Source organism: Dromiciops gliroides, chromosome 4 (assembly GCF_019393635.1).
Source record: "Dromiciops gliroides isolate mDroGli1 chromosome 4, mDroGli1.pri, whole genome shotgun sequence".
In the NCBI taxonomy this organism is placed as follows: domain Eukaryota; kingdom Metazoa; phylum Chordata; class Mammalia; order Microbiotheria; family Microbiotheriidae; genus Dromiciops; species Dromiciops gliroides.
Genome location: NC_057864.1, coordinates 72165537 through 72189948, shown reverse-complemented (window position 1 = coordinate 72189948; position 24412 = coordinate 72165537). Strand labels below are relative to the sequence as shown.

At 39.4% G+C, this 24412-nt stretch overlaps 1 protein-coding gene across 1 annotated transcript in view; it reads right to left on the bottom strand.

Annotated features, from left to right (window-relative positions):
• The window catches only part of AXDND1 (axonemal dynein light chain domain containing 1), a 117938-nt gene that overhangs the window by 46843 nt on the left and 46683 nt on the right, over positions 1-24412 (bottom strand). The window contains exons 13-16 of the mRNA XM_044003127.1: positions 22897-23060; positions 16833-16908; positions 12319-12556; positions 2450-2660 (exon numbers count right to left, since the gene is read on the bottom strand). Of these exons, the coding sequence (XP_043859062.1) occupies positions 2450-2660; positions 12319-12556; positions 16833-16908; positions 22897-23060 (689 nt within the window). The remainder of the gene's footprint in view (positions 1-2449; positions 2661-12318; positions 12557-16832; positions 16909-22896; positions 23061-24412) is intronic.

The following is a 24412-nucleotide window of genomic DNA, read 5'->3' as shown; positions in this document are numbered from 1 at the left end:
ATCTGAATAACAATTAGCTAAAAGATGAACAGTTTGTTTGACCAGGTCTATATAGTTCAAAGTAGAGTTGACCATTTTCTTGTGACTTTAGTCCGCATGGACCAAAATTCTGACTTGCTTGGTTTGGTTACTCACAGTCTACCAAATCACTAGCCAGCTACCAACAGTCAATGATTTACTTTGACCTATAAAGATCTATCGTTTTAATGTTGTCTACTATGAGAAATATCTTCCGTATACACAACCACTTCTAATTCAATGTGTTACTTTCCAAATAAAAACTGAGGAGATGATTCAGGAAATCCCCACTAAAGAAGGGGACTAAATAAAATGAAAACTAACTCTGGCATCAAAGGCCAGAGTTTTACCTTTCCAGTCTTATTATCACTAAAGCAAAACTATACTACTCCTCCATTTCCTACTGTAAAGGTGTTGATCAGGTGAATTCCCCAATCAATTTGATGAAGTTGGTGAACCTTTGTTTGGGACCTTTGACTATCGATAATGCCACCTTTCTGATGTGGAGATAACCACCTGCACCTTAAGACAAGAAAAGATAGCTTCTACTTAAGTCTCAGTAATTGGAGCTGCCCCAAGATTAATTGCTTGACTCAGACTCTTGGGAGGATGGGCTCTGTTGGGAAGAGCCACCCTTCATGTTGGCATATAAAAGAAAACAAACCATTTTGGGTATTTTTCAGAAAGATGGAGCTAAGAGTAGACCTAAGTGCTAGGTCCTGGGTGGGGGTAGGAATGGGAGTGGGAGGGACTATGCATGTGTATATACAGTTCCATCCCCTATCCCCAGGAGCTATTAAAGGCCGCCTTAGGAGAAGGCATACATGGGAGCTGAATATATTCTCCCACAGCATTCTAAGCATAGGAGTCTGCCTGTGAATGCAATTTTCTAGACCAAGAGATGGCAACAGCTGGAACAACCAATGGTGGGGCATCCTGGAAAAGCACATGAAAGCTACATGTGTTCACCCACCACTGAAAGACTTCAGAAGCCTCTTGTGTGTTGGGGGAGAGGAAGAAGTAGATTTTGATTTTCTAGACAAGTGTTATCATTAAATCTAGTCTTTTGCTTAGAGAAGGGAGTTCCTAAGCAATGGGTTCCTGAGCCTCATAGAGAAAAGAATCACCCAATAAGATGTGAATGAGCAGAATGCCAGTACTTTGCTTCCTATAATTGCCATTTAGTTATTCAGATAATGCAAGTCCTATGGGAAGGTGGGTGCCTTCCAGTAGCACTGAAGTGTGCTTCCATTCTGGGAGGAGACAAATTTAAAACCACAATGTATCACTATGACTGTGTAAGAAACTGGTTAGCACCCTATGGGATAGAGAGAGATCCACCAAAACATCAGTTTTACCCCAAAAGTTCCTATTGAGAAATGGAACAGCTAGGTGGCGCAGTGGATAGAGCACCGGCCCTGGATTCAGGAGGACCTGAGTTCAAATCCGGCCTCAGACACTTAACACTTACTAGCTGTGTGACCCTGGGCAAGTCACTTAACCCCCATTGCCTCACTTTAAAAAAAAAAGAGAGAGAAAGAGAAATGGAACCCAAATAGAGATAGGGATAATTGTTCTTGGTTGTTTATGGGCTATTGAGAGTGTGTCTATGTTTTATCTCCATTTGTTTATGGGCTTCTTTGAGTCCTTTATGTCTTCTTTTTGTGTGAGATAAAATAAAGGCTATCTTTTGTCTGATTTGCATTTTTTTCTTTGAATATTTGTATGGAAGCTGGGTACCCTGTTACCCACATGTATGAAAGCTATATTCAGAGATTTCCAGAGATGGGGGTGTAACCAGTCAAAGAGAAAAACTGACTTTTCAAGGTAATTCCTAAGATTATGACCAGTTCATATGAGCCCATGAATGCTGGGCCATGGATTAAATAGCCCTTTGCTTAATTAAGTTTTGCCCTGAGCCTGGAATGTTCTCCCCTTCTCCCATCTTTACTGAAATGCTACCTGTTTCCTAAGGCCCTGCTCAGCTGCTACCTCCTTTAGGAAGCTTTCCTTGATCTCTTTCCAAAACTAAGGAATGACTCTTTCCCCTTAGAATTTGTATAATACTTGATTTGTACCTCTTTAAACACTTACCATATGTTATTTCATATTCTAGTTTTGTGTACATGTCTCCCCTCATTAGAATTAAAGGCATGGACTGTTTTTGTTTTTTCTTTATATCTCCAGGATTCAACATAGTCCTTGGGCCATGGAAAGTATTTAATAAATGTTGGTTAAGTAACTGTTTTGTATTTATGTCATGACACCTTACTAAACTATAGGTTCCACAAAGGCAGGGACTATCTTGTTTAATTGTCAATCCTCCTCAAAACCTAGGTCGGTATTTGCACACTGTAGTAGGTTCTTAATTAATGTTCATTGAAGCTGTTTAAATTGAAGGCAGAATTAAGGTAAAAGAGTTTTCACTTACGGGATATAATTATTCTTTATCTGCTCGTCAGTCAATGGGATAATACCGATAACTTCTAACATCCCATCCAGGAAACTAAGCAATTCAGGAATTTTCCCACACAGTGTCTTCCAATCCGCCTGATTCATTGAAGAAATTGGATGGTCACTTTCCATCTTGTATATCCACATTTCAAAAGCGTTATTTAAGCTTAGAAAAAACTTGTTATAACCTAATAACAGTTAAAGATAGAAAAAAACATGAAGTGGAACTGTTGGAACTTTTCTCCACAATAAAAAATGGGCTTTTATAAAGCAAGTTGATGATTTAATACTAAATAACCCCTTTTGCACTCCTTAGCCATTTGGTCATTTCTGTATACATCAGTTTTTAGTCTGATTTCTTTGAATTCTTAGCTGGGAACCAGATATAATAAATCATTGCCAATTATATTACTTCATACTCCAATACTCAAAATGACCTTTGATCTGTTAAAATCCCTCCAATGATGCAGACCCTGGTGCATATCCTTCCATAAATTCACCCCAGAAGTTTCGCTCACTGTGCAATGGTCCTTCTTCACTTTCTCCTGATATCTCAAGGATACCAGTAGAACATATGGTCAATAACCACCAGTTATGGCTCACTCCCACTCCATGACCAGTCAAACATTTTCAAGATGACATCTTTCACTCCGATTTTCCTCATAGTTCTGTTATATATTTCAGCCTGCTTATAGCTTATCATGTCCTTCTCCATCACCCTTTGATTGATACTCATCGTTAATTCTTTGGAAACCCAAGAGTTCCATGACTTAGTCATAAAGTAACACTGGTAGAATTTTGTTCTTAAAATGGACCTCTTTTTCAGGGAGAAGTTTGGACTTATTAAGGGAAATTGCAATTTACCAAAGAGCAATACAGCCTACTCCTTTATCTATGGTTTCTGGGCCCAACTTCCCCATTTGCAGTGCCTGTCTAAGACATATATGTATCTCTACACGCTACATGTATGTGTATATGTATATGTTACATTGTATTTATATATGTATATGTGGATGTGGATATCTGTGGCTATAGACACATATATATTATATGATGAGCTCTATAAGTGGTTCATCTAACTGTCTTGTCATAATCTGGATGGCAGGTGGGCTTCTCCATTCATTTGGTTTTTTTCTGTGTGAATGGTCAGGTCAGACTCTGTTGAATGGTCTCAGATTTCTTCCAAAAGATACCACGATGCCCTAGGGCTTGATAATATCCAGTACAAGGTCATCAGCAATCGGGAGCCTCTGGAGGATCACATCTCTCTTTAATTTAGATTCTGCACCAAAAAGTCATCCTTATGACATCTTGGGTGAGCATATGTCATTCTGCTTTGTGAATCACTTGATATTAACCACCAGAGGATCATTAGACAAGCTTATCTCTGTCACATCTTTCAAGGAATCTAGAAAAATTTTGGCCTATGTACATCAGGCACCTTGTTGGAAATTTGTTTTTTCAGGTAGCATTTTGTTCTACCAAATAAAGTGCTTTTTAAAAATATAATCAGGGGCGGCTAGGTGGCGCAGTGGATAAAGCACCGGCCCTGGAGTCAGGAGTACCTGAGTTCAAATCCAGCCTCAGACACTTGACACTTACTGGCTGTGTGACCCTGGGCAAGTCACTTAACCCCCATTGCCCCACAAAAAAAAATATATAATCAATAAACGATAAGCAGAATAGGATCTTGTATTTTCTAATTCTTTTAGTCAATAGCATGACAATGAAATGGTGATCTGGTATGGATTATGAAAGCCTGCCTATTACTAATACTCTAATTAAAGATACTCTTGATGCCTGATCTTCATAAAAGTTGTATATTGATATGAAAGTATCATGGAGGGGTGGCCATTGATGCTCTCTTGTTGACTTTTAAGTATTGATATCATCCAGTATTTCCACACCTTTGGTATCTTCCCCTTCTTCCTATATCTTGTAAATCTATTCTCCAATGCTCTCAAACAGTACCCACACAAATCTCCTCCGCATAACCTTGGTAGAATTTAGCTGCATTTTTTGGGTTCTCTTTAGTGTCATTTCTATGTCCTCTGTAAATACATCTGGGACTGTGAAATGACCCTTGATGGTTAAAAGAGAATGTTACAAAAAACCTTTGCAGATCTTTTCCATTTTCTTCTATTTATTATCCTTGTATTTTCATCTGTGAAACCCACTCCCACACAGGCAAAGTGGGTGAAGTATCTGCCCCTTATCAAAGTACAGAGCATCTTACTCAGAATTCTCTTAGCTAATTAAGAATCATGCCTCTCCTTCATGAAACAAAGGGCTGTCCCTCTGCTCACCTTACCCAGGTAGGAGTTGGTGTTATATATCCCTAAATTCCCAAGGGAAGACTTTGTTTAGTTGGATCTCTCTCTAAGATTTCTTTAAACTGGTTTTACCCCGCACTACTTCTCTCTTTCATGAGGCCATACTACTGATTTTGATCTTTGTTCTAACAAGTCAGTAGACTAGTTATGCAAGTAGATTTAGTAATGACTGCCACATCAGTAAAAAAGCCATTTTCTTTCTGTCAAAATATAGATTCAATATAATTTTGTGGTTTTATTTGGTAGTTGATTTGTCCAACATCCCTAGATTCTTTTCTTTCTTTTTCTTTTTTTTTTTTTTTTTGGTGAGACAATTGGGGTTAAGTGACTTGCCCAGGGTCACACAGCTAGTAAGTGTTAAGTATCTGAGGCCGGATTTGAACTCAGGTCCTCCTGACTCCAGGGCCGGTGCTCTATCCACTGAGCCATCTAGCCGCCTCCCTAGATTCTTTTCTTGAAGATATCCACAACACAGGCACAAGGCTTTTGCGTGGTCTACAAATTTTTAACCTCTCATTTCTTACTTTTGATCGATATTTACCAATCTATTTCTCACCATCCTCACCTAGCGCTACCTTTCCACCAACATCACCGAGTATCAAAGTATTTGTTGATTTTATTTGGATGCTCCCATAATGTTTTTGTAGAATGTCTTTACCTTTCAATCCTTTGTAGCAGATATTGATAATCTTCCATTATTTTCATGGTAGTCCTCTTGCAAATAATTATCACAAGCACTTTGATTACATAGTAAAATATCCCATGAAATGATGTTTCTTGTTGGCTTTGGGTACACTATAAGGCCAGTTCTACCAAACCCTTTATTCTCTTCTCCAAGTAGTGAAAATACTATGTCTTAAAGACCATCATTTCACTGGGCCATCTTGTTTAAAAAAAACCCATCTTCAGTTCTTGAAAACATCAATGATTTCATCATGATGGGCACAACTTTCAATAATGAAATTACATCCCCTCTAGGATGAACTACCATGGTCAAAAACCGACATTATCTGGCTGCCAACTACGATGAGCCTCTCCAAACAGAGAACGGATGGTCCTCAGATAACAGGTATGCAGTGCTTTCCTGGGCAATACCTAAAGGGCTTTTTAGCTTGGTAGGACTTTCCAGAGCTTGTACTCTATTGACATATTCTTTGAGAATTCAGGGTCACTGAGGAGGCATCAGTGGAAGACTGGTGAAGGATGAGAAGAACAAAGAGGGCAAATGGCTCATATGTATACGTATTCACAACCATCTCCACATACTCACATGTAACTGTATCAAATTTATGTAGCTATGGTATTATTAGAATCTCAAACAGTATTAAAATCTCAAGTATCTGGCACTCAAAGGTCTGGAAACCTTCAAGTATCTGCCATTGCATTGACTACGGAGAATCCATAGAGAAGGTTTTATGAGAAGACACTACAAAGAACCAAAGATGCAAGTTCCTAATTATGACTGTTAGAGGTAAGATCATACAGAGAGTAAGAGATCGGCTATTTAAACGGAGCCTTTTAATGTTTCTGCACCATGCATTGAGGGTCAGGTCCTCAGCCTTGCCTGTTCAGGAACCCAGTTTTATCAATTTATCCAGAAATGGACTGGTTTATGAAAAATCAAACTTACAAGAGAATAATTTATAAATCAGAATGTTTGCCAAGCTGACTGAAATACCCATATCCACTATTTAGAGCATTCTCTTCCAAGTAGGAAACTATACCTTGGAAACTAAATTATCAAAAGATTGTTTGGTAGGTAGAGTCATAACAAAAGTGCTAAATGACTTTAAGGGAAGTTATCACTAAGCTGTGATAGGTTCATCCTAAGTGGATCAAAACACTGGCATCCATGGCCATTGTACTTGGTCTCCTACACAAGCTATCTTGTTTGGTCATCACAATAGCCCCCAAAAGCTGCCAACCTTGGGGTAGCTAGATAAAGCACTGGGCCAGGATTCAGGAAGACCTGAGTTCAAATCCGACCTCAGACCCTTGATATTTACTAGCTGTGTGACCCTGGGCAAATCACTTAACCCCCGTTGCCCCACCAAAAAAAAAAAAAAGCTGCCAATCTACGTCTTGTCATCTCCCTTCTAAAGATAAGAAAACTGGGAAAGAAGGAGGTTATATCATTTTACCACATCACACAGGGATTGATGGTGGGGTCAGAACTAGAACCTGGGGCATCCACATATCCTAGTAGGCTAATGGTCTTTCCAAAACGCCACATTGTTTTTTCAAGGCTACACAAACCTTCATCACCTCCCTCCTCTTATGACAATGGTACCTCAGACATGTAGTCAATTAAATTGTCATTTCTCTTACATTAATTACATTTAAGTCTCCCAGATGAGATTTGGGAGCCATCCTCCTGCCTTTACGAAATCAGTCAACCTTTAAATGCTGATGGATATTTGAGTGGCACCTTAATCTCATTAGCATATTTTTCTATTTCGTTATAAAACTCTAGGAGTACCCTCCCTTTGGAACTGCTACCACTGAGCCATCCCCTCCACAGACTGACCGGCTTGCCTACAATTAAAAAATTCAACCTGATACCAATATTCTGTAGCAGCAATACCCCAAATATACAGAAGATGGCGATGTTTCCTTGTGAGAAAGGATAAGGTGACCCTCTATTTGAGATGTAGCATTCCTCATTTTCCAGAGCTAAAGGCTGATTTAAATGAAAGGCTGGTTGGAAGGTAACAAGGAAGTTACGAGCCATGTGAACTTGGGCAATAGAACTCTTTCTATTAAGCTCTCAAGACCTCAGTTTCTTCATTTCTGGGAAAAGGATTCCAACCATATTCAGAATGTTATCTGGATATTATTATATTATATACATTATATATAATAATATTGTTGTTACTATTATTATATGATCTGGACTCATGTCCTAAGCCTCTAAAACTTCTGTGCTATGCTGCCTCTTCAAAGAATTCCAATAAAGACAATTTTACTCAAGACAAGCAAATAGCTGTAGTAGAAGCCCACTTCAACTTTAATTTAATTGTTCATTTTTATCAAGGGCAAGTGACATGAGATTAATTTTATTAAGGGTGAGTGATATGACATGAGATTATGAGATTCAAGAAAATGGGTTCCAGGGTCTGCAAAAGTCAGCACAGATTCTGCAAAGTACAGATTCTATCAGGAATCTCTGAAAAATGATATTAAAAAAGGTTCAGTGCTTAAAGGATTTACTTTGATTTTTCAGAAAAGCTCCAATGCCCTTAGCACTTCATTCTTAGCCCTTCTTAGCTCTCTCTCTCTCTCTCTCTCTCTCTCTCTCTCTCTCTCTCTCTCTCTCTCTCTCTCTCTGTTGTTGTTTCAATCACGTCCGACTTTCTGTGACCCCATTTGGGGTTTTCTTGGCAAAGATACTGGAGAGGTTTACCATTTCCTTTTCCAGCTCATTTAACAGATCAGTGAACAGATGCAGATAATGATTAAGTGACTTTCTTATAGTTGCACAGCTGGTAAATATTTGAGGCTACATTTGAATGACCTCAGGTCTTCCTCTGTGCCCATACATAGAGAAGAGATAGTTAGTACTATGTTTTCTCTCTCTACCCAGCTTCTTTTCACTACCCTCCTTTCTTTCTTCTCTCTCTTTCATCTTCCACAGGAAGTGGGAGAAGCAGGTCATTGGCACTAATCATCTATCTCTAATTCAGTATGGGGAAAAGCAACAGTGACCTGAAGCTGCAGTTGTTGTCAAGTCCTTTCCCTGGACCAAAGGTGCTTAAACCCCAAACTAGAATCTGAAAGAAAACCTTTTTCTTTCTACCACCTTTTAACCACTTAGCAAATTATCTCCCTCTCTCCCTCACCTCCTTCTCTCCTTCCTCCTACCTCCTTCCTCCTTCCCCCTTCCCACTCACAAAAACAAAGTCTTGTTTCAGTTTTTCAGGGACTTCTGGTATTACTGAAGCATTAACTAGATGGCACTATGAGGCAGGGTTTGACACTTGAGGTGAGGGAGTGACTTCCAGTCTTTGGTTGGTCCCAGGATGCAGCTACTCTTCACCCCACTCATTCTGAGGCTGGAACTTTTGCCTGCCAATCTAACCATTTGAATCTATATCGTGGGGGTGGGGGTGAGAGGGTAGGGTGTGACATGGGTAACCTATGTGTGTGATCTAGGAGCTTGTCAGGGCTCTTATATAATGTATCATAAATATGTTGTTGTTGTTGTTGTTGTTGAGTTGTTTCAATCATGTGCAACTCTCCATGACCCCATTTGGGGTTTTCTTGGCAAAAATACTAGAGTGGTCTGCCATTTCCTTCTCCAGCTCATTTTACAGATGAGGAAACTGAGACAAAATGGGTTACGTGACTGCCCAGGGTCACACAGTTAATAAGTATCTGAGGTTGGATTTGAACTCAAGTCTTTCAGGTTCTTCCTGACTCAGGACTCTATCCACCTAATATAAAAAATGTAATAATATATAAATTACAGACTTCATGTACTACACACATTTATATTTGATACATGAAAAAGTCAAAACTCTAAGAAAAAGCAATGGTCTTCTCTGCCCCCCTCTGACAGTCAGAATGGGAAGGTTCATCCTCTCCTCTTTATTTCTGTACCACAAGCCCTTCATCAGCTTCTTCTATTGCAATCCATCTGTATGCAATTAATTTAGACATGATATTGTGATCAATCATAGTTTTATAAGAAACAAATTTGGGAATCAGAAATAGCTGAAAGAAATTGAGATGTTTATGTATAAAGAGGCTTTAGGCTACAGGTATAAGGAAAGGAGGTGGGGAGGAAGTTAAAGCTTCACTGTCCTTTTCTGGAAGGAGTGGCCGTGGATAGTAGCATCTCTTCCACCCCCACATGCCCACTTTGACAAGGAGGTTTGATGAGGAAGAACAGGAAGCAAGGAGAAAGCTCTAACCAGCTGCCCAGCTCTCATTATTAGTCTCCATTCCAAGAAGCATTTCTGTTTCCCCCGCTATCATGGCACGGTTAAACAAACCAGCTGCTGTCTCCAGCCCCACTGCTCCACCCTGAGCCACCATCTCGCATGCCCCATTTCAGTCACAGCCTAGCTAAAATAAAAACCCTCTTGGTGTAGTGGAAGTTCTTCCCTGCCTCCAGGAGTCGTTGTTAGCCTCTCTCTCAGGGCAAGGAGAAAAACACTGACTGGGTGGGATGCTATTACCCAGGATTCAGAGTTAGGTTTCAGAACCTTGTGCCAGTAGGGATAGTCTGAGGGCCTAATTACAAAAGGACATGTCAGACATTCTAGATTCTCTATTTCCAGCTAAAATCCACCCTCTACTAGAAGCTTTCTCCAATCCCATTTAATCCCTTTAGGGCAGGGGATTGTCTTTTTTTTTTTTTAAATCCCTGGAGGGCAGCTAGGTGGCACAGAGGATAGAGCACTGGCCCTGAAGTTGGGAAAACCTGAGTTCAAATGTCACCTCACTTACTAGTTGTGTGACCCTGGGCAAGTCAGTTAACCCTAATTGATTTAAGCATCTGGGGCCATTTCCAATTGTCCTAATAACATATCTTGCCACTGGGTCCAGATGGCTGTGGGAGGAGAAACTGAGGCTGGTGACTTTGCATAGCCCTTCCTCACTTAAATCTAATTCATTGCAAGGCATGACATCCATCATAGTCCTCTTCAAGAATGAAAGACAGGGGGCGGCTAGGTGGTGCAGTGGATAAAGCACCGGCCCTGGATTCAGGAGTACCTGAGTTCAAATCCGGCCTCAGACACTTGACACTTACTAGCTGTGTGACCCTGGGCAAGTCACTTAACCCCCATTGCCCCGCAAAAAAAAAAAAAAAAGAATGAAGGACAGGGGGGGCAGCTAGATGGCGCAGTGGTAAAGCACCGGCCCTGGATTCAGGAGGACCTGAGTTCAAATCCGGCCTCAGACACTTAACACTTACTAGCTGTGTGACCCTGGGCAAGTCACTTAACCCTCATTGCCCTGCAAAAAAAAAAAAAAAAAAGAATGAAGGACAAACAACAAGAAGTATCTCAGGTGCTTAGCGCTGTGCCTGGCGAAAGTAGGTACTTAATAAATGCTTACTGACTTTGCTGCATAATTTGGGTGTCACTCTTTGTACATTAGTAAATGGAGGTTAATAGATCTGAGATTAAAGATTTCCAAGAATGTTGGCAGACCAGGTCCAGATGTTTGCCTAATTTCCTGGCATTAAAAATATAAATGAAAGCCTTTCTTGTTAAGGATATTCAAAAGTTCTGAACTTTTGGGGGAGCAGCTAAATGACATATTGGATAGAGTCTGGAATAAGGAAGACTTTGAGTTCAAATCCAGCCTCAGACACTAGCTATGTGATCCCCGGGAAAGTCACCTAACCTTTGCTTGCCTCAGTTTCCTCATATGTAAAATGAGGTTAATAATAGCACCAACTTCCCTGGGTTGTTGTGAGGATAAAATTAGATCATCATTGTAAAGTGCATAGCACAGTACCTAGCACATGGTAAGCACTATAAAAATATTAGCAATGGGGGCAGCTAGGTGGCACAATGGATAAAGCACTGGCCCTGGATTCAGGAGGACCTGAGTTCAAATCCGGCCTTAGACACTTGACACTAGCTGTGTGACCCTGGACAAGTCACTTAACCCTCATTGCCCTGCAAAAAAAATAGCTATTATTATTAATTTCCCCATTTGATTTCATCTTTTAAGCTCTGACAGGTACTAACAAGCTAGAAAGGACTATGTACCCATAATATTTGTGTAAATAACTATGGTATAAGGCAGGGCAGGGTCTTTTAAATAAAAACAATTTTTAAAAAAGAAAACAGTTCCTGTGACATACTGACATGTTCTACTTATCCAACCTCATTGGGAAATAAGCCATTACACATAATTGAATTTTCCAAAGCACTGAGAGCCTTTTTTATATTTAAACCATTTTGACTGGAAATCCAGGCTGCATTGCATCCTTCATTGACTTTTTAAAACAATGAATGAATACAATTTAACCACTTCTGAACAACTCAAAAACATCAGTAATTGTTCCGTGATTTATACAATTATATCTGTAGGGCTTAATAAGGTCTGTAGGGCTGTTAGTACCTAAAGACTGCCATTTTTTTTTTTAGTTCTAATGTCTGATTACCTCTAGAAGTACTCCCTCCCTGCCCTTTCCATGCCCTCAACCATTGCTTCTAAACTGCTGTGGATGAAGAAACCAAATAACCAAATTTATTTGGAAGACTGCATTGGCTCAATATTGATTTTCTATGCATACTTGATGTTGTTGTGTTTAAAAAAAAAAAAAAGGTCTTGGGCAGCTAGGTGGCTAAGTGGATAAACCACCAGCCCTGGATTCAGGAGGACTAGAGTTCAAATCCAACCTCAGACACTTGGCACTTACTAGCTGTGTGACCCTAGGCAAGTCACTTAACCCTCATTGCCCTGCTCCCCCCCAAAAAAAGGTCTTTTATGGCCTCCCTATGTTAGGATGCATAATGCTGCTTAATGACACAATTTTCATTGCATTATTTACCATTTTCTCCTCCATTCACTCTTGATTCATATTCTCTGCAAAGTCTTGTACCATTCTCATTAATCTCTTCCAGGAGGCCCTGTTGTGAGGGAAAGTCCCCATCTATACTTTTATGACGATTCATTATTGCTTTCCCATACTCTGTCCAGGATCCTTGTAGTCGAACAGCAATCTTGAGGGTCTCTACCTTTTCAAGAAGTTTATCTCCACCATAATTGTCAGCATCTTCATTCAATATCTAAGATAGAGAAGAGAACAAAAAAATCACTCCTTGAATATCCTATTCATGGGAGGCTCCCAAGGGCCCTAATTAGTAAGTACAACATGACTGACAGCTGCTAGAGAAAGTCATGAAGTGATTATAACTGAATCCATTACCCATGCCTGATTTCCAAGTTATGTTGGGTTCTCCACTTCCATATGGCAATCTGAATTGCCCTGCTATCCCACTTGCCACCCTGTTTGTTCCAGGTCTATACCTCTCTACTCAAACCTGAAGTTCCATCCCCTCTCTATCCCTCAGCTGTTTAATTTGCCCATTTCATGGAGAAAACTGAAGCTATCCTGACTCCCTCTTCGTCCCTTCCTCCATACTTTAAAATCTCGCTCTGTCTCAAAAGAAGAGGTGGCTCTCTCCTTTGTCAAAGTTCACCCTTCCTCTCATGCCCTTGTTCTTGTCCCCTTATGTCTCTTCTTGGATCCTGCTCTATGGGATGACTAGGTCATAGAATCACTGATTGGCAGGTGGAAGGGAATCTTAAAGGTCAACTCACTCATTTTCAGATGAGGAAACTGCTATCTAAAGAGGTGAATTAACTAACCCAAGGTCACACAAGTAGAAAGGATCTGAGACAGGATCTACATCCATCTCTATTCACTAGATGCTTTTCCCCATCAGTCAATGGGTCCTCTTTCCCTCACTGTAAGATCACAGATTCACAGGATATCAAGTGGAAAAGACTTCAGAAACCACCTTGTCCATCCATAAATTCTACAAGTGGCTATCTAGTCTTTGCCTAAAGCTCTCTAGTGAAGAGGGATTCCAAGACATCCTGTTCCATTTTTGTATAGATCTAATTACTAGGAAGTTTTTTTTTTCTTTCATCAAGCCTTAATCTTGTTCTCTACAACTTCCACTCATGGATTTTCTGGATTTATGTGGAACAAATCCAGTCCCTCTTCCCCATGATACCTCTTCTTCATGACGACTCTTCAGATATCTGAAGATAGGTATCATACTTCAGACACTCCCCACCTCTCCCTCACATCTTCTCTTCTCCAGGATAAATTATCCAGAGTTCTTTCTTTCAAGCCATCTTCCTATAAAATGTTCTCTAATTATCTCATCAGTCAGCTGCTCACCCTCTCTTCTGGCTTGTCCATGTTTTCTCTAAAATGTGGTGCCCCGAAATGAACACAGTTTGGTCTCTTGTTTTGGATACTAGCATGGCATAGCAAGAGATTTTTTTGGCTGCCATGACATACTGATGACTCGTAATGGCTTTACAATCTACCAAAAACTCCCACTTCTTTTTTTTTCTAGAACTGTGGTCTAGATACAACTCTGTAGCCACCTATATTCCAAGCTGTTGACATTCTTTTGGATACACATTCTGTTATACAATGTGCTTCAAAGTTTTATGTCAATTGCAAATTTGACAGATTTCATCAAATCATTTTTAAAAGGCTGAACAGCAAAGAGTCAAGGATGGGTCCTCCCTTAGGTAACTATTGTTCAAGTTGGTATAGAACCATTAAAGATGGCTCCTTGGGTCCAGCCATTCAAACAGGTTCACATTCATTTAGCTGTTGTATTATCTTGCCTTTATCTCTCTATCTTATCTACAACCATAGCATCATAGGAGTCTTTCTGAAATACTTTGCTGAAATCTGAGTATGTTAGATTTACAGTATTCTCCAGAGCTTTCAGTTCAGTTAGTTACCTTGTCAGAAGAAGAAGAAGAAGAAGAAGAAGAAGAAGAAGAAGAAGAAGAAGAAGAAGGAGAAGGAGAAGGAGAAGGAGAAGGAGAAGGAGAAGAAGAAGAAGAAGAAGAAGAAGAAGAAGAAGAAGAAGAAGGAGGAGGAGGAGGAGGAGGAGGAGGAGAAGAAGAAGAAGAAGAAGAAGAAGAAGAAGAAGAAGAAGAAGAAGAAGAAGAAGAAGAAGAAGAAGAAGAAGAAGAAGAAGAAGAAGAAGAAGAAGAAGAAGAAGAAATGAGGTATATATGGCCTTACTCATAATGATGTTATACTGGCTTTTAATAATTATTGCTTCCTCTTTTTGAGTGTTCGCTACTATTCCTTTAATAATGTTCTCTATAATTTTTGTCAGGAATCAAAGTCAAATTCATTTGCCTCAAATGTCCAGGCTCTGTCCTCTTCCCTTTCTTTTAAACAATTGGGACATTTGCCCTTCTTAAGTCCTGTGTTACCTCTCCTTTTCTCCATGATCTTCAGACATCACTGAAAATGGCTCTGTAATCACACTACCTGTCTCAAACAATAAATATTAATTATGTACTTACTATGTGCCTAGGCACTTTAATTATTTCAATATCCTTAAATGTGCTTGATCTGGGCCTATCGATTTGAATGCAATGAAAACGCAGTTAGATGCTATGTGACCCTTTCCTAATTTAACCTAGGATTCCATTTTTGTTCATGATTAGAGAGAAAAATCATTCTCCTTGGAAGAGGAAATAGAAACAAAATATGAGTTGAACATTTAAGCCATCTCACCATTATGTATTATCAAAATCCTATCCTATATGAATAGCAATCCTATTCTTTCTTCAAACCTTGTCATGGCAACAACATATGTAAAAAGTGTTGTGGGGTTTTTTTGTTTGGTTTGGTTTGGTTTTTTTGGTGAGGCAATTGGGGTTAAGTGACTTGCCCAGGGTCACACAGCTAGTTAAGTGTTATGTGTCTGAGGCTGGACCTGAACTCAGGTCCTCCTGACTCCAGGGCTGGTGCTCTATCCACTGCACCACCTAGCTGCCCCTGGGTTGTTTTTTTTTTTTTTTAAATTATCCTTAGCATTCAGCACCAGCTTCAATTCCTTTTGGACTTCAATGTTCCTGATATCATTCTTAAAAGAACTTTTGTACTCATCTTTAGTCACTTGCCCTTATTTCTCATATACATACATTACTTTTTTTTTTTTGCAGGGCAATGGGGGTTAAGTGACTTGCCCAGGGTCACACAGCTAGTACGTGTCAAGTGTCTGAAGCTGGATTTGAACTCAGGTCCTTCTGACTCCAAGGCTGGTGCTTTATTCACTGCGCCACCTAGCTGCCCCATACATTACTTTTTAATCTGATTCAGACATGAGTTCCATATATGTGTGTGTGTGGATATTTCTTATTGGACATATCAACCCCCTTCTTCCTCAATCCAAATGGCATTTTGTAAATAGTTGGGGAGGGGGGCGGGGAAACCAATATGAAAAAAAATTGGGTTTTTTTACATGTAACTTGGGAAAAATTCTAAATAAAATTTTAAAAAATAAATTAAATAGAAATAAAATAAAAAATACATGAAATGAAAAAAATAAATGAAATGGTTTTTCTGAGAACTTTGTTTAACACCTCAAAGGTGGAGGGGAGAGATCATCTGGTCCAAGCCCATTATTTTGCCAGCGAGCTCAGGAAAGTTCAGAGAAATTAAATGACTTGCCCAAAGTCATCCACAGAACAAATGGCAGGTTACTGACTCCAAATTCATATTTCTTTTCTCTACACTAGAATAAAATTTAAAAAAAAATTTTTCCCAACTGACCTGGGAAATATAACTTTCAAAATATAACTAATGAGTCTTTATATAAAATTGTCCAAGGCTTACCACAAGGGAAAGGCTTCAGACACATTAAATTAAACCAACTTGACAGAGGGAAGTGTAAGGAGTCTTTGCAAATGTGAGTAGCTTTCAGCACCTGAAAATATATTTGTTTGCATGTTGTCTTTCTCTTAAAGTGTGAGCTCCTCAAGGGTCAGGATGGTCTTTTGCCCCTCTTTGTATCTCCAGGGTTTAGCATTATGTCTGGCATACAGTAAGTGCTTAATAAATGCTCATTCACTGACTGTGACTAACAGATCAGTGTTTCTCCCTATCCCTTAGAAGAGATCTATGGGGGGCAGCTAGGTGGCACAGTGGATAGAGCACTGGCCCTGGAGTCAGGAGTACCTGAGTTCAAATCGGGCCTCAGACACTTAATATTTACTAGCTGTGTGACCCTGGGCAAGTCACTTAATCCTAATTGCCTCACTAAAAAAAAAGAAAAAAAGAAAAAAGAGAGAGAGAGAGAGATGTATAGACAGCATATAATTATTTTTTTTCCTTTTTTTTTTTTTTGGTGAGGCAATTAGGGTTAAGTGACTTGCCCAGGGTCTCACAGCTAGTGTCTGAGGTCAGATTTGAACTCAGGTCCTTCTGAATCCAGGGCCAGTGCTCTATCCACTGCGCCACCTAGCTGCCCCAACAGCATATAATTCTAGTCACCTTCTACAAAGCCTTACTTTGTTACATTTCTTGAAGTCCTCACATATTGACTTCATGGTAGATTCCTTGATGGGACCTAGGACACCATTCACACTGGAAGAATGGAAGGAGGGGGAAAAAGGGGGTTAGAAACAGCAAAGTAGAAAAGAAACTATATCATATCTATAATAGATGTCATGATAAACATACATGATTTCTGCTTAATAGTTTTCAAATACTTCTTCCTAAATCCTTCAACTTTACTTGGGGGTTGTATAATTTAAATTTCTAAATGTAGGTTCTAATCTGTCCCCCCCCCAGTTTTGGGGGGAAAACTGACTAAAATCACTGATAAACAAGTTTAGGTTTTTAAGGGTTAATTGAAAGATAGTAAAAGAAAGAAAGATTGAGAACAGAATTCCTATAATCTGGCAATCCTAGCTTTCCTAACTCCCCTGTGAAGTCCTCTGCCACCACACGATGTCTCGATGTCTCACAGTCCCAAGAGAACGAGCTTCCTGCGCAGTCTCTGCTCCCTCCTTCCTGTCCCCTCCCAGAAATGGGAGGTTCTTCAAGCTGATTGGTTGACTAGGCAGGAAGGTGGTCAAAGTTCAAAATTGTTAGCTTCTGAGAACCATGCTTTCTTAAGTACTCTTAAGTACCAGCCAGATGTGCTTAGAATCCAGTTAACCAGAAGTCAGCCAGTAATCCAGTCAGCAGTCAGTCCACCTTACCCAATTCAATCAGTTTAAATTAATCTCCAGGTGGGCTCCTGAGTATCTGCTAAATCTCATCTTTCACATTCCATTATCTTGACACAGGGTCTAGATATTTATAAACTCAAACTCTTATATCTCTGAAGCCAAAACGATTTAAACTATCTTAGCTCTCACGAAGGGGGAGAACACCAAGCCATTAGGAATTCAAGACACAAAGCCATGAGAGATAATGTACTGAACAGATGTCATTCATGTCCCTGACCTTCAAATATAGAATGACATTAGAATAATTTTTGTTGACCAAAGCTGTAAAAGTAGTGAACAAAAAGAGGACTGTTTTTGAATTTCCTCTCTGGAAATCTACTGGATAACAAGGCCAGGGCAAGAATCTCCAACTTCTTTTTCTGCTGGAGAAGCTGCTTTTAATTTCTCTCAGAAACCCTGGTGATTATACTTTATGGAAATGTCATAGTGAGGTATAGGTACTATTGACAGCAAAGCCCCTGAGTGGGAGTGGTGCTAGTGATAAACCAACTTAGTGAAGCAGGGAAAGGTTTGTCATTACCTGTATTGCTCCAACATGAAACTGCCCTATTAGAAATACAGTTAAACAATATTTCAGTCTCTACTCATGAAACTCTTACTGGATGGGGAATCCTCCCTTCTTCCATCAACCTTTGCCTGCTTAAGTACTACTTGCCAAAAACCACTCAAATGCTATCTGCTACAAGCACAGCCCCAAAGAAGAGCGATCTGCCCCACCACTCCTTTGCAGAGGTGTGTGTTTGGGGGAGGGGGTGTCCAGGGGTGTGGAACATTACATATAGTCTCATTTTTTTTCAATGAATTGATAACATTTGCTGATTTTTCTTTATTTCTTGAGGGAACTCTTGAATTCCTTCAAGATTTTTTTCTTTAAAAAATTGTTAGGTGGCTTTCTGGGAAGGAGTAAAGGATGCAGGAAGAAATTAAAGTGTTATAAAAATATATCAGTAAAAACACATATATTTTTAAAATAGCAAATACTCTGCTCTGTGAAGCCTTCACTGATCTTCACAGTTAAGAGTGATTTCCCATCCTTTGAAATCTCTGAGCACTCTTTTTCAAACTTCTCTTATGTACTTATCATAAAGCATTCTACCTTGTATTATAGTTACTCAAATACATATTTTACCTCCCTTATAGACTACAAATGACTTGGGCTCAAAGTTGGTATCTTATTTATCTTTATCTTCTAAGGGCTCAACAAATGTTTGCCAAATTGATTTAAATATGTTTTTTTTTTCATTTTTTTTTTGGGGGGGTGGGGGCAATGCAGGTTAAGTGACTTGCCCAGGGTCACACAGCTAGTAAGTGTCAAGTGTCTGAGGCTGGATTTGAACTCAGGTCCTCCCGAATCTAGGGCTGGTGCTTTATCCACTGCGCCACCTAGCTGCCCCAAATATAAGTTTTTTTCAACTGAAAAACAAATTGAGTGATATGTCTAGCTGCCTCTGAGGAACACATAGAGTTATTATTCATCCTTCATTTTTGAAGACCAATGACATCACAAGTAATGTCTTGATTTGCACATGAATTGGACTTAGGTGAAGCAGAGTTGCACAAAGTAGGCAGCCGAACACACATAGTATCTTGTAATTGAAAGGAACCCTGAAGGTTATTAGGCAATTCAATGTAGAAATCCCAACTACAATATCCCTGACAGAAGGCAGGCTCTTCCACTATTAAACAAGTGGAGTTATTAGGAAGTTCATTCTTATATTGAGCCAAAATGCAATTTCCACCCACTGGTACTAATTTGTCCAATAGAGAAACACCATCATTCAACGTCTTCTAGATCTTCAGGTATATAGAAGCAACTATCATGGTTTTTTTCCCATAGTCTTTTTTTTTTCCAAGCTAAGGCTCCCAGACCCTTCAGTCCACTGTTTATATGTCATAGTTTCAGACCCCTTGACATCCTTGGTCATTCCCCAGTAGACTCCCTAATTTGTTAATTCATCATGGAGTTATGGTTATACTGGTGTAGGTAATCCCTCTGCCACACAAATTTCAATTCTTTTACAGTTTCATACGTGGTCTCCATGGGCTATTGTGGTTTCAGTCTGTGCCAAACTGATAAATGAATGAGAAGACATTTATGAAGCACTTATTACGTGCCAGGTACTATGCTAAGTATTGAGAATACAAATAAAAATAAAAAATCAGTCCTTACTCTCAAGAAGCTCACATTCTATTAAGAGGAAACCACACTTGAGTGAGGTTTTATCTGTGAGACAAATGGAAAAGGGCCCAATGGTCTAGATGCAGGAAAAGGTTTTGACAAAATACAATATCCCTTCCTGTTTAAAAAAAAATCACTAGAAACTACAGGAATAAATAGACCTTTCTTTAAAATGACAAGCAGCATCACAGTATCTAAAACTAAGAGCCAGCAGTGTCTGTAATGGAGATAAACTAGAAGCCTTTCCAATAAGATCAGGATGAGGAAAGGGTGTCTGTTATCAACACGTTGTTGTTGTTGTTGTTTAGTCAGTTCAGTCATGTCCAACACTTCGTGACCCCATCTGGGGTTTTCTGGGCAACATTTCTGGAGTGGTTTGCCATCTCCTTCTCCAGCTCATTTCACAGATGAGGAAACTGAGGCAAACAAGGTTAAGTGATTTGCCTAGGGTCACACAGCTGGTATATATCTGAGGTCAGATTTGAACTCAGGAAAAGGGCTCTTCCTGACTCTGGCCTTGGCATTCTATCTACTGCACCACTAACTGCCCGTGTCAACCCATAGTGGGAGCTTAATAAATGCTTGTTTCCTTCCTTCTTCAACTATTATTGTTGCTGCTACTGATATTGGTACTACAAAGAACTGGTTGAGTGATTAAATTGTATTATGTGCCAGCCCGAAGGGATGCTTCTATTGGAAGGTCATAGTCTAATGGAGGGCTGTAGGACTCCATCCTTGGCCTTCTTCTATCACACTCTTGTATCAATAACTCAGATCATGGCATGCTTACTAGATTTTTGGGATGACATAATTCTACAAGGGATAAATAATACCTTATATGACAGAATCGGGATCCAAAGAGATGTTGACAGGTTAGAATAATGTGCCAAATTGGGTGGAAAAAGTCAGCTGCACAAATGGTTTAAGATAAAGATGTTGTTGGACAACATATGAAAAAGACCTTGGGATGGATGGGAGTAGGGGGGGTGAGTGATCAATGTATCGCTAGAGAAGTGGCATGTTATATCAAAAAGAACCACCAGATTTGGGATCAGAGGACTTGCACTGGAAATCCAGACACTTACCATCTTTTTGACCTTGAGCAAAGCACTTATCCTATGTCTGTTTCTTATCCTAAAATAGAGCTGGATTGAATGACCTCTAAATTTCTTTCAAATCTAAATCTATGGTCCTATGATCTTGGCTCCACGTGAGCAAGCAAAAACAAAACAAAACCAAAACCAAAAAACCCTAATGTTATTTTAGTTGTAATAGGAGAAACATAGTGTCCAGATCAAGGTTAGAGGTAGGTGTAGTCTGCCCAGCTCAGAGTACAGAGGGCTAATTTCAGTTCTGGGAATTGCATTTTAAGAAGGACATTGACAAATTACCACCATGTCTAGAGGAGGGTAACCACAGTGGTGAAGGAGAATGAGAATCTGTTAGAACTGGGAATACATAACATGAAAAATTGAAGGCTAGGAGAGCTTAACAAATACCTTCAAGTATTTGAAGGTCTTCTTGTAGAAGGCTTAGACCCCAAAGGCTAGAACTAGAAACAATGTAGAGGAATTAGAGGAAGGAAGATTGTAGTTCAAAATAAGAAATAGCAGGGGCAGCTAGGTGGCACAGTGGATAAAGAACTGGCCCTGGATTCAGGAGGACCTGAGTTCAAATTCAGCCTCAGACACTTGACACTTAAGTAGCTGTGTGACCTTGGGCAAATCACTTAACCCTCATTGCCCCGCAAAAAAAACAAAAACAAGGGGCAGCTAGGTAGCACAGTGGATAGAGAGAGCACTGGCTCTGGAGGCAGGAGGACCTAAGTTCAAATCAGGCCTCAAACACTTGACACTTACTAGCTGTATGTCCCTGGGCAAGTCACTTAACCCCAATTGCCTCACCAAAAAAAAAAAAAGCTATATTTAGGGGCAGCTACGTGGCACAGTGAATAAAGCACTGGCCTTGGATTCAGGAGGACTTGAGTTCAAATCTAGCCTCAGACACTTGACACTTACTAGCTGTGTGACCCTGGGCAAGTCACTTAACCCTCATTGCCCCGCAAAAAAATAAATAAACAGGGGGCAGCTAGGTGGGGCAGTGGATAAAGCACTGGCCCTGGATTCAGGAGTACCTGAGTTCAAATCCGACCTCAGACACTTGACACTTACTAGCTGTGTGACCTTGGGCAAGTCACTTAACCCCCATTGCCTTGCCAATAAATAAATAAATAAATGAATGAATGAATGAATGAATGAATAAATAAATGAATAAATAAATAAATAGATAAATAGATAGATAGATAAATAAATAGATAGGTAGATAGATAAATAAATAAATAGATAGATAGATAGATAAATAAATAAATAAATTGATAGATAAACGAAGACATAACAACAATTAGAGCTGTCCCAAAGTAGAATCAACCTCTTCTGAAGGTGGTAAAGTCCTTATCAATGGAGATCTTCCCTTTGGAACCTGGGCAACTTTATGCTGTGGCCATTTTAGAAGACTCCCCCTCTGGCACCAGTTGAACTAGTTTGACCCCTAAGGTTCCTCCCAAGTCTGACTGTAAGATTCTATACCCCATCAATCCATGCCATTCTCCCTCTAGCCTCTACTCCCTTACACAGACACACACACTCCTCTGTACTTTATCAGTCCATCCCAATCTGCTCCCGTATGAACAAACACACACACTACTGTATCAATGCATCTTAATTTTCCCTAGTGTCTACTCCCTTATAAACAGACATACACATGTGCACACACACACACACACACAAACACTCCTCTATATACTATCAACCCATCTCAATTTCCCCCCAAGCCTCTACTCCCTTACAAACACACACACATACACACACACACACACCCCTCACTTCTCACTAAGCTACTGACTTTATAGGTGGAGTCCGAAATTCAAGTCTGCCATTGTCAGTCTGTAAAATGATCTGGAGAAGGAAATGGCAAACCATTCCAGTATTTTTGCCAAGAAAACCCCAAATGGAGGTCATGAAGAGTCAGACTCTGAAAAATGACTAAACCACACACAACAAATTGTCAGTGATGTGTGTAGAGTTTGAACATAAAAGGAGCTAAGCTGATTATCAGGTAATCAACACAATAAAACAAAAAATAAGTACTTATTGGACACACGTATTTTTCTCGAAGAACCTCTGCAATTTCATGAGAGTGTTCTTCATAAAATTCACCCTCTCTTTGATGTTTTCTTCACTTATCTCCAAATCATATTTGAAATGTCTAAAAAGACTTCTCCATTGCTGTGTAGCCTTCTGCAGTTGGGAAAGATCCGTTGCATCCTAGATAAAATACATGGAAACCAGCTATTGAGATATCATCATAGAATAATGTAAATAATAGCATCATTTTAAAAGCAGCTGAACTCTGATAAAATGTCATGAATAATCTCTGACCTGGAGAACTGTTAAGGAAACGCAAGTTCTTTTTCTCAGAAGAGAGGTAGGGAACGGCCTAGTCACCGTCAGACATGATGTCTGTATTAGTCATTTTTGCTTAAATGTTTTTGTTACCAAAAGAAGAATTCAGTGGGGTGGGCTAAGGGTAAATAAGTAAGGTAAAAACCATAAGGCAACAATATGATAAAAAATTTGTATAAGTGATGTCTTGTTAGGGCCACGATAGATCAAAATAAAGAGTGTACTTTCAGAAGCACCATTATGTTTCTCACCAACATCTAATTTCTAAACTTAAGAAAGTTATGATCCTACTTTTCAAAAAACATGTAAAATAGTGGTTCTTGAATTTTTCAGTCTCAGAACTGGTTTACACTCAATTCTAGGTAACACCCCCCAGCCCCAAGAGTTTTTGTTTCCATGAATTTATGCTTATGAGATGATGGATATTTACCATATTAGAAATTAAAACATCTTAGTGTTATTACGAAAATAGATTTTACTTTACAGACACTCTGAAAGGGTCTTGCAAATGCCCAGGAGTTCACAGACCATGCTTTGTACAGTGTGTGCATATGTATTCGTATGGGAGCAGATTGGGAATGGACTGATGAAGTACAGGTTCCTGATCTGCAACATTAGGGATCAGGTTTATTCTTCTGCAACTTGAGAGATATTTCCATTAGACTTCTATTGAATTCTCTCAGAATTTTATGCTGACTACATCCTGGACCTAAGACTTTGCCCAGGACCAAAGTACTTCATATTTCACTTTGAAGTTTATCCAGCACTCACAAGAAGGAAGATTCTATAAAGTTCAAAGAGTGAATAAACTTAAAATTACCTAAAACTAAAACCATCTCTTTATTGTGGGTAGAGATAAAAATAAAATAGACACTTATTGCTTCTTGTTCTTCTTCTTTCTAACTAGGAGAATGGGGATGATGGATCCTTTTTGACTAATATCTAGCACGGGTTCTACATATAGCGAGTGCCTAACGAGTTTTGTTTAGAGAAAGTACGTTTCCCAGCATCTTTCCTCACCTTCCCCCATTCTCTATATTCTGTCCCTTAGTGATCTCATATACTCCCATAACTTTAATTCACCTCCAGGCAAGATGACATATATATATATATATGATTATACATATACACATATGCATGTACACTGTGTACAAATGTGTGTGCACATACATGTGGATACATGCACACATGTGGGTATATCTGTATATAGATAT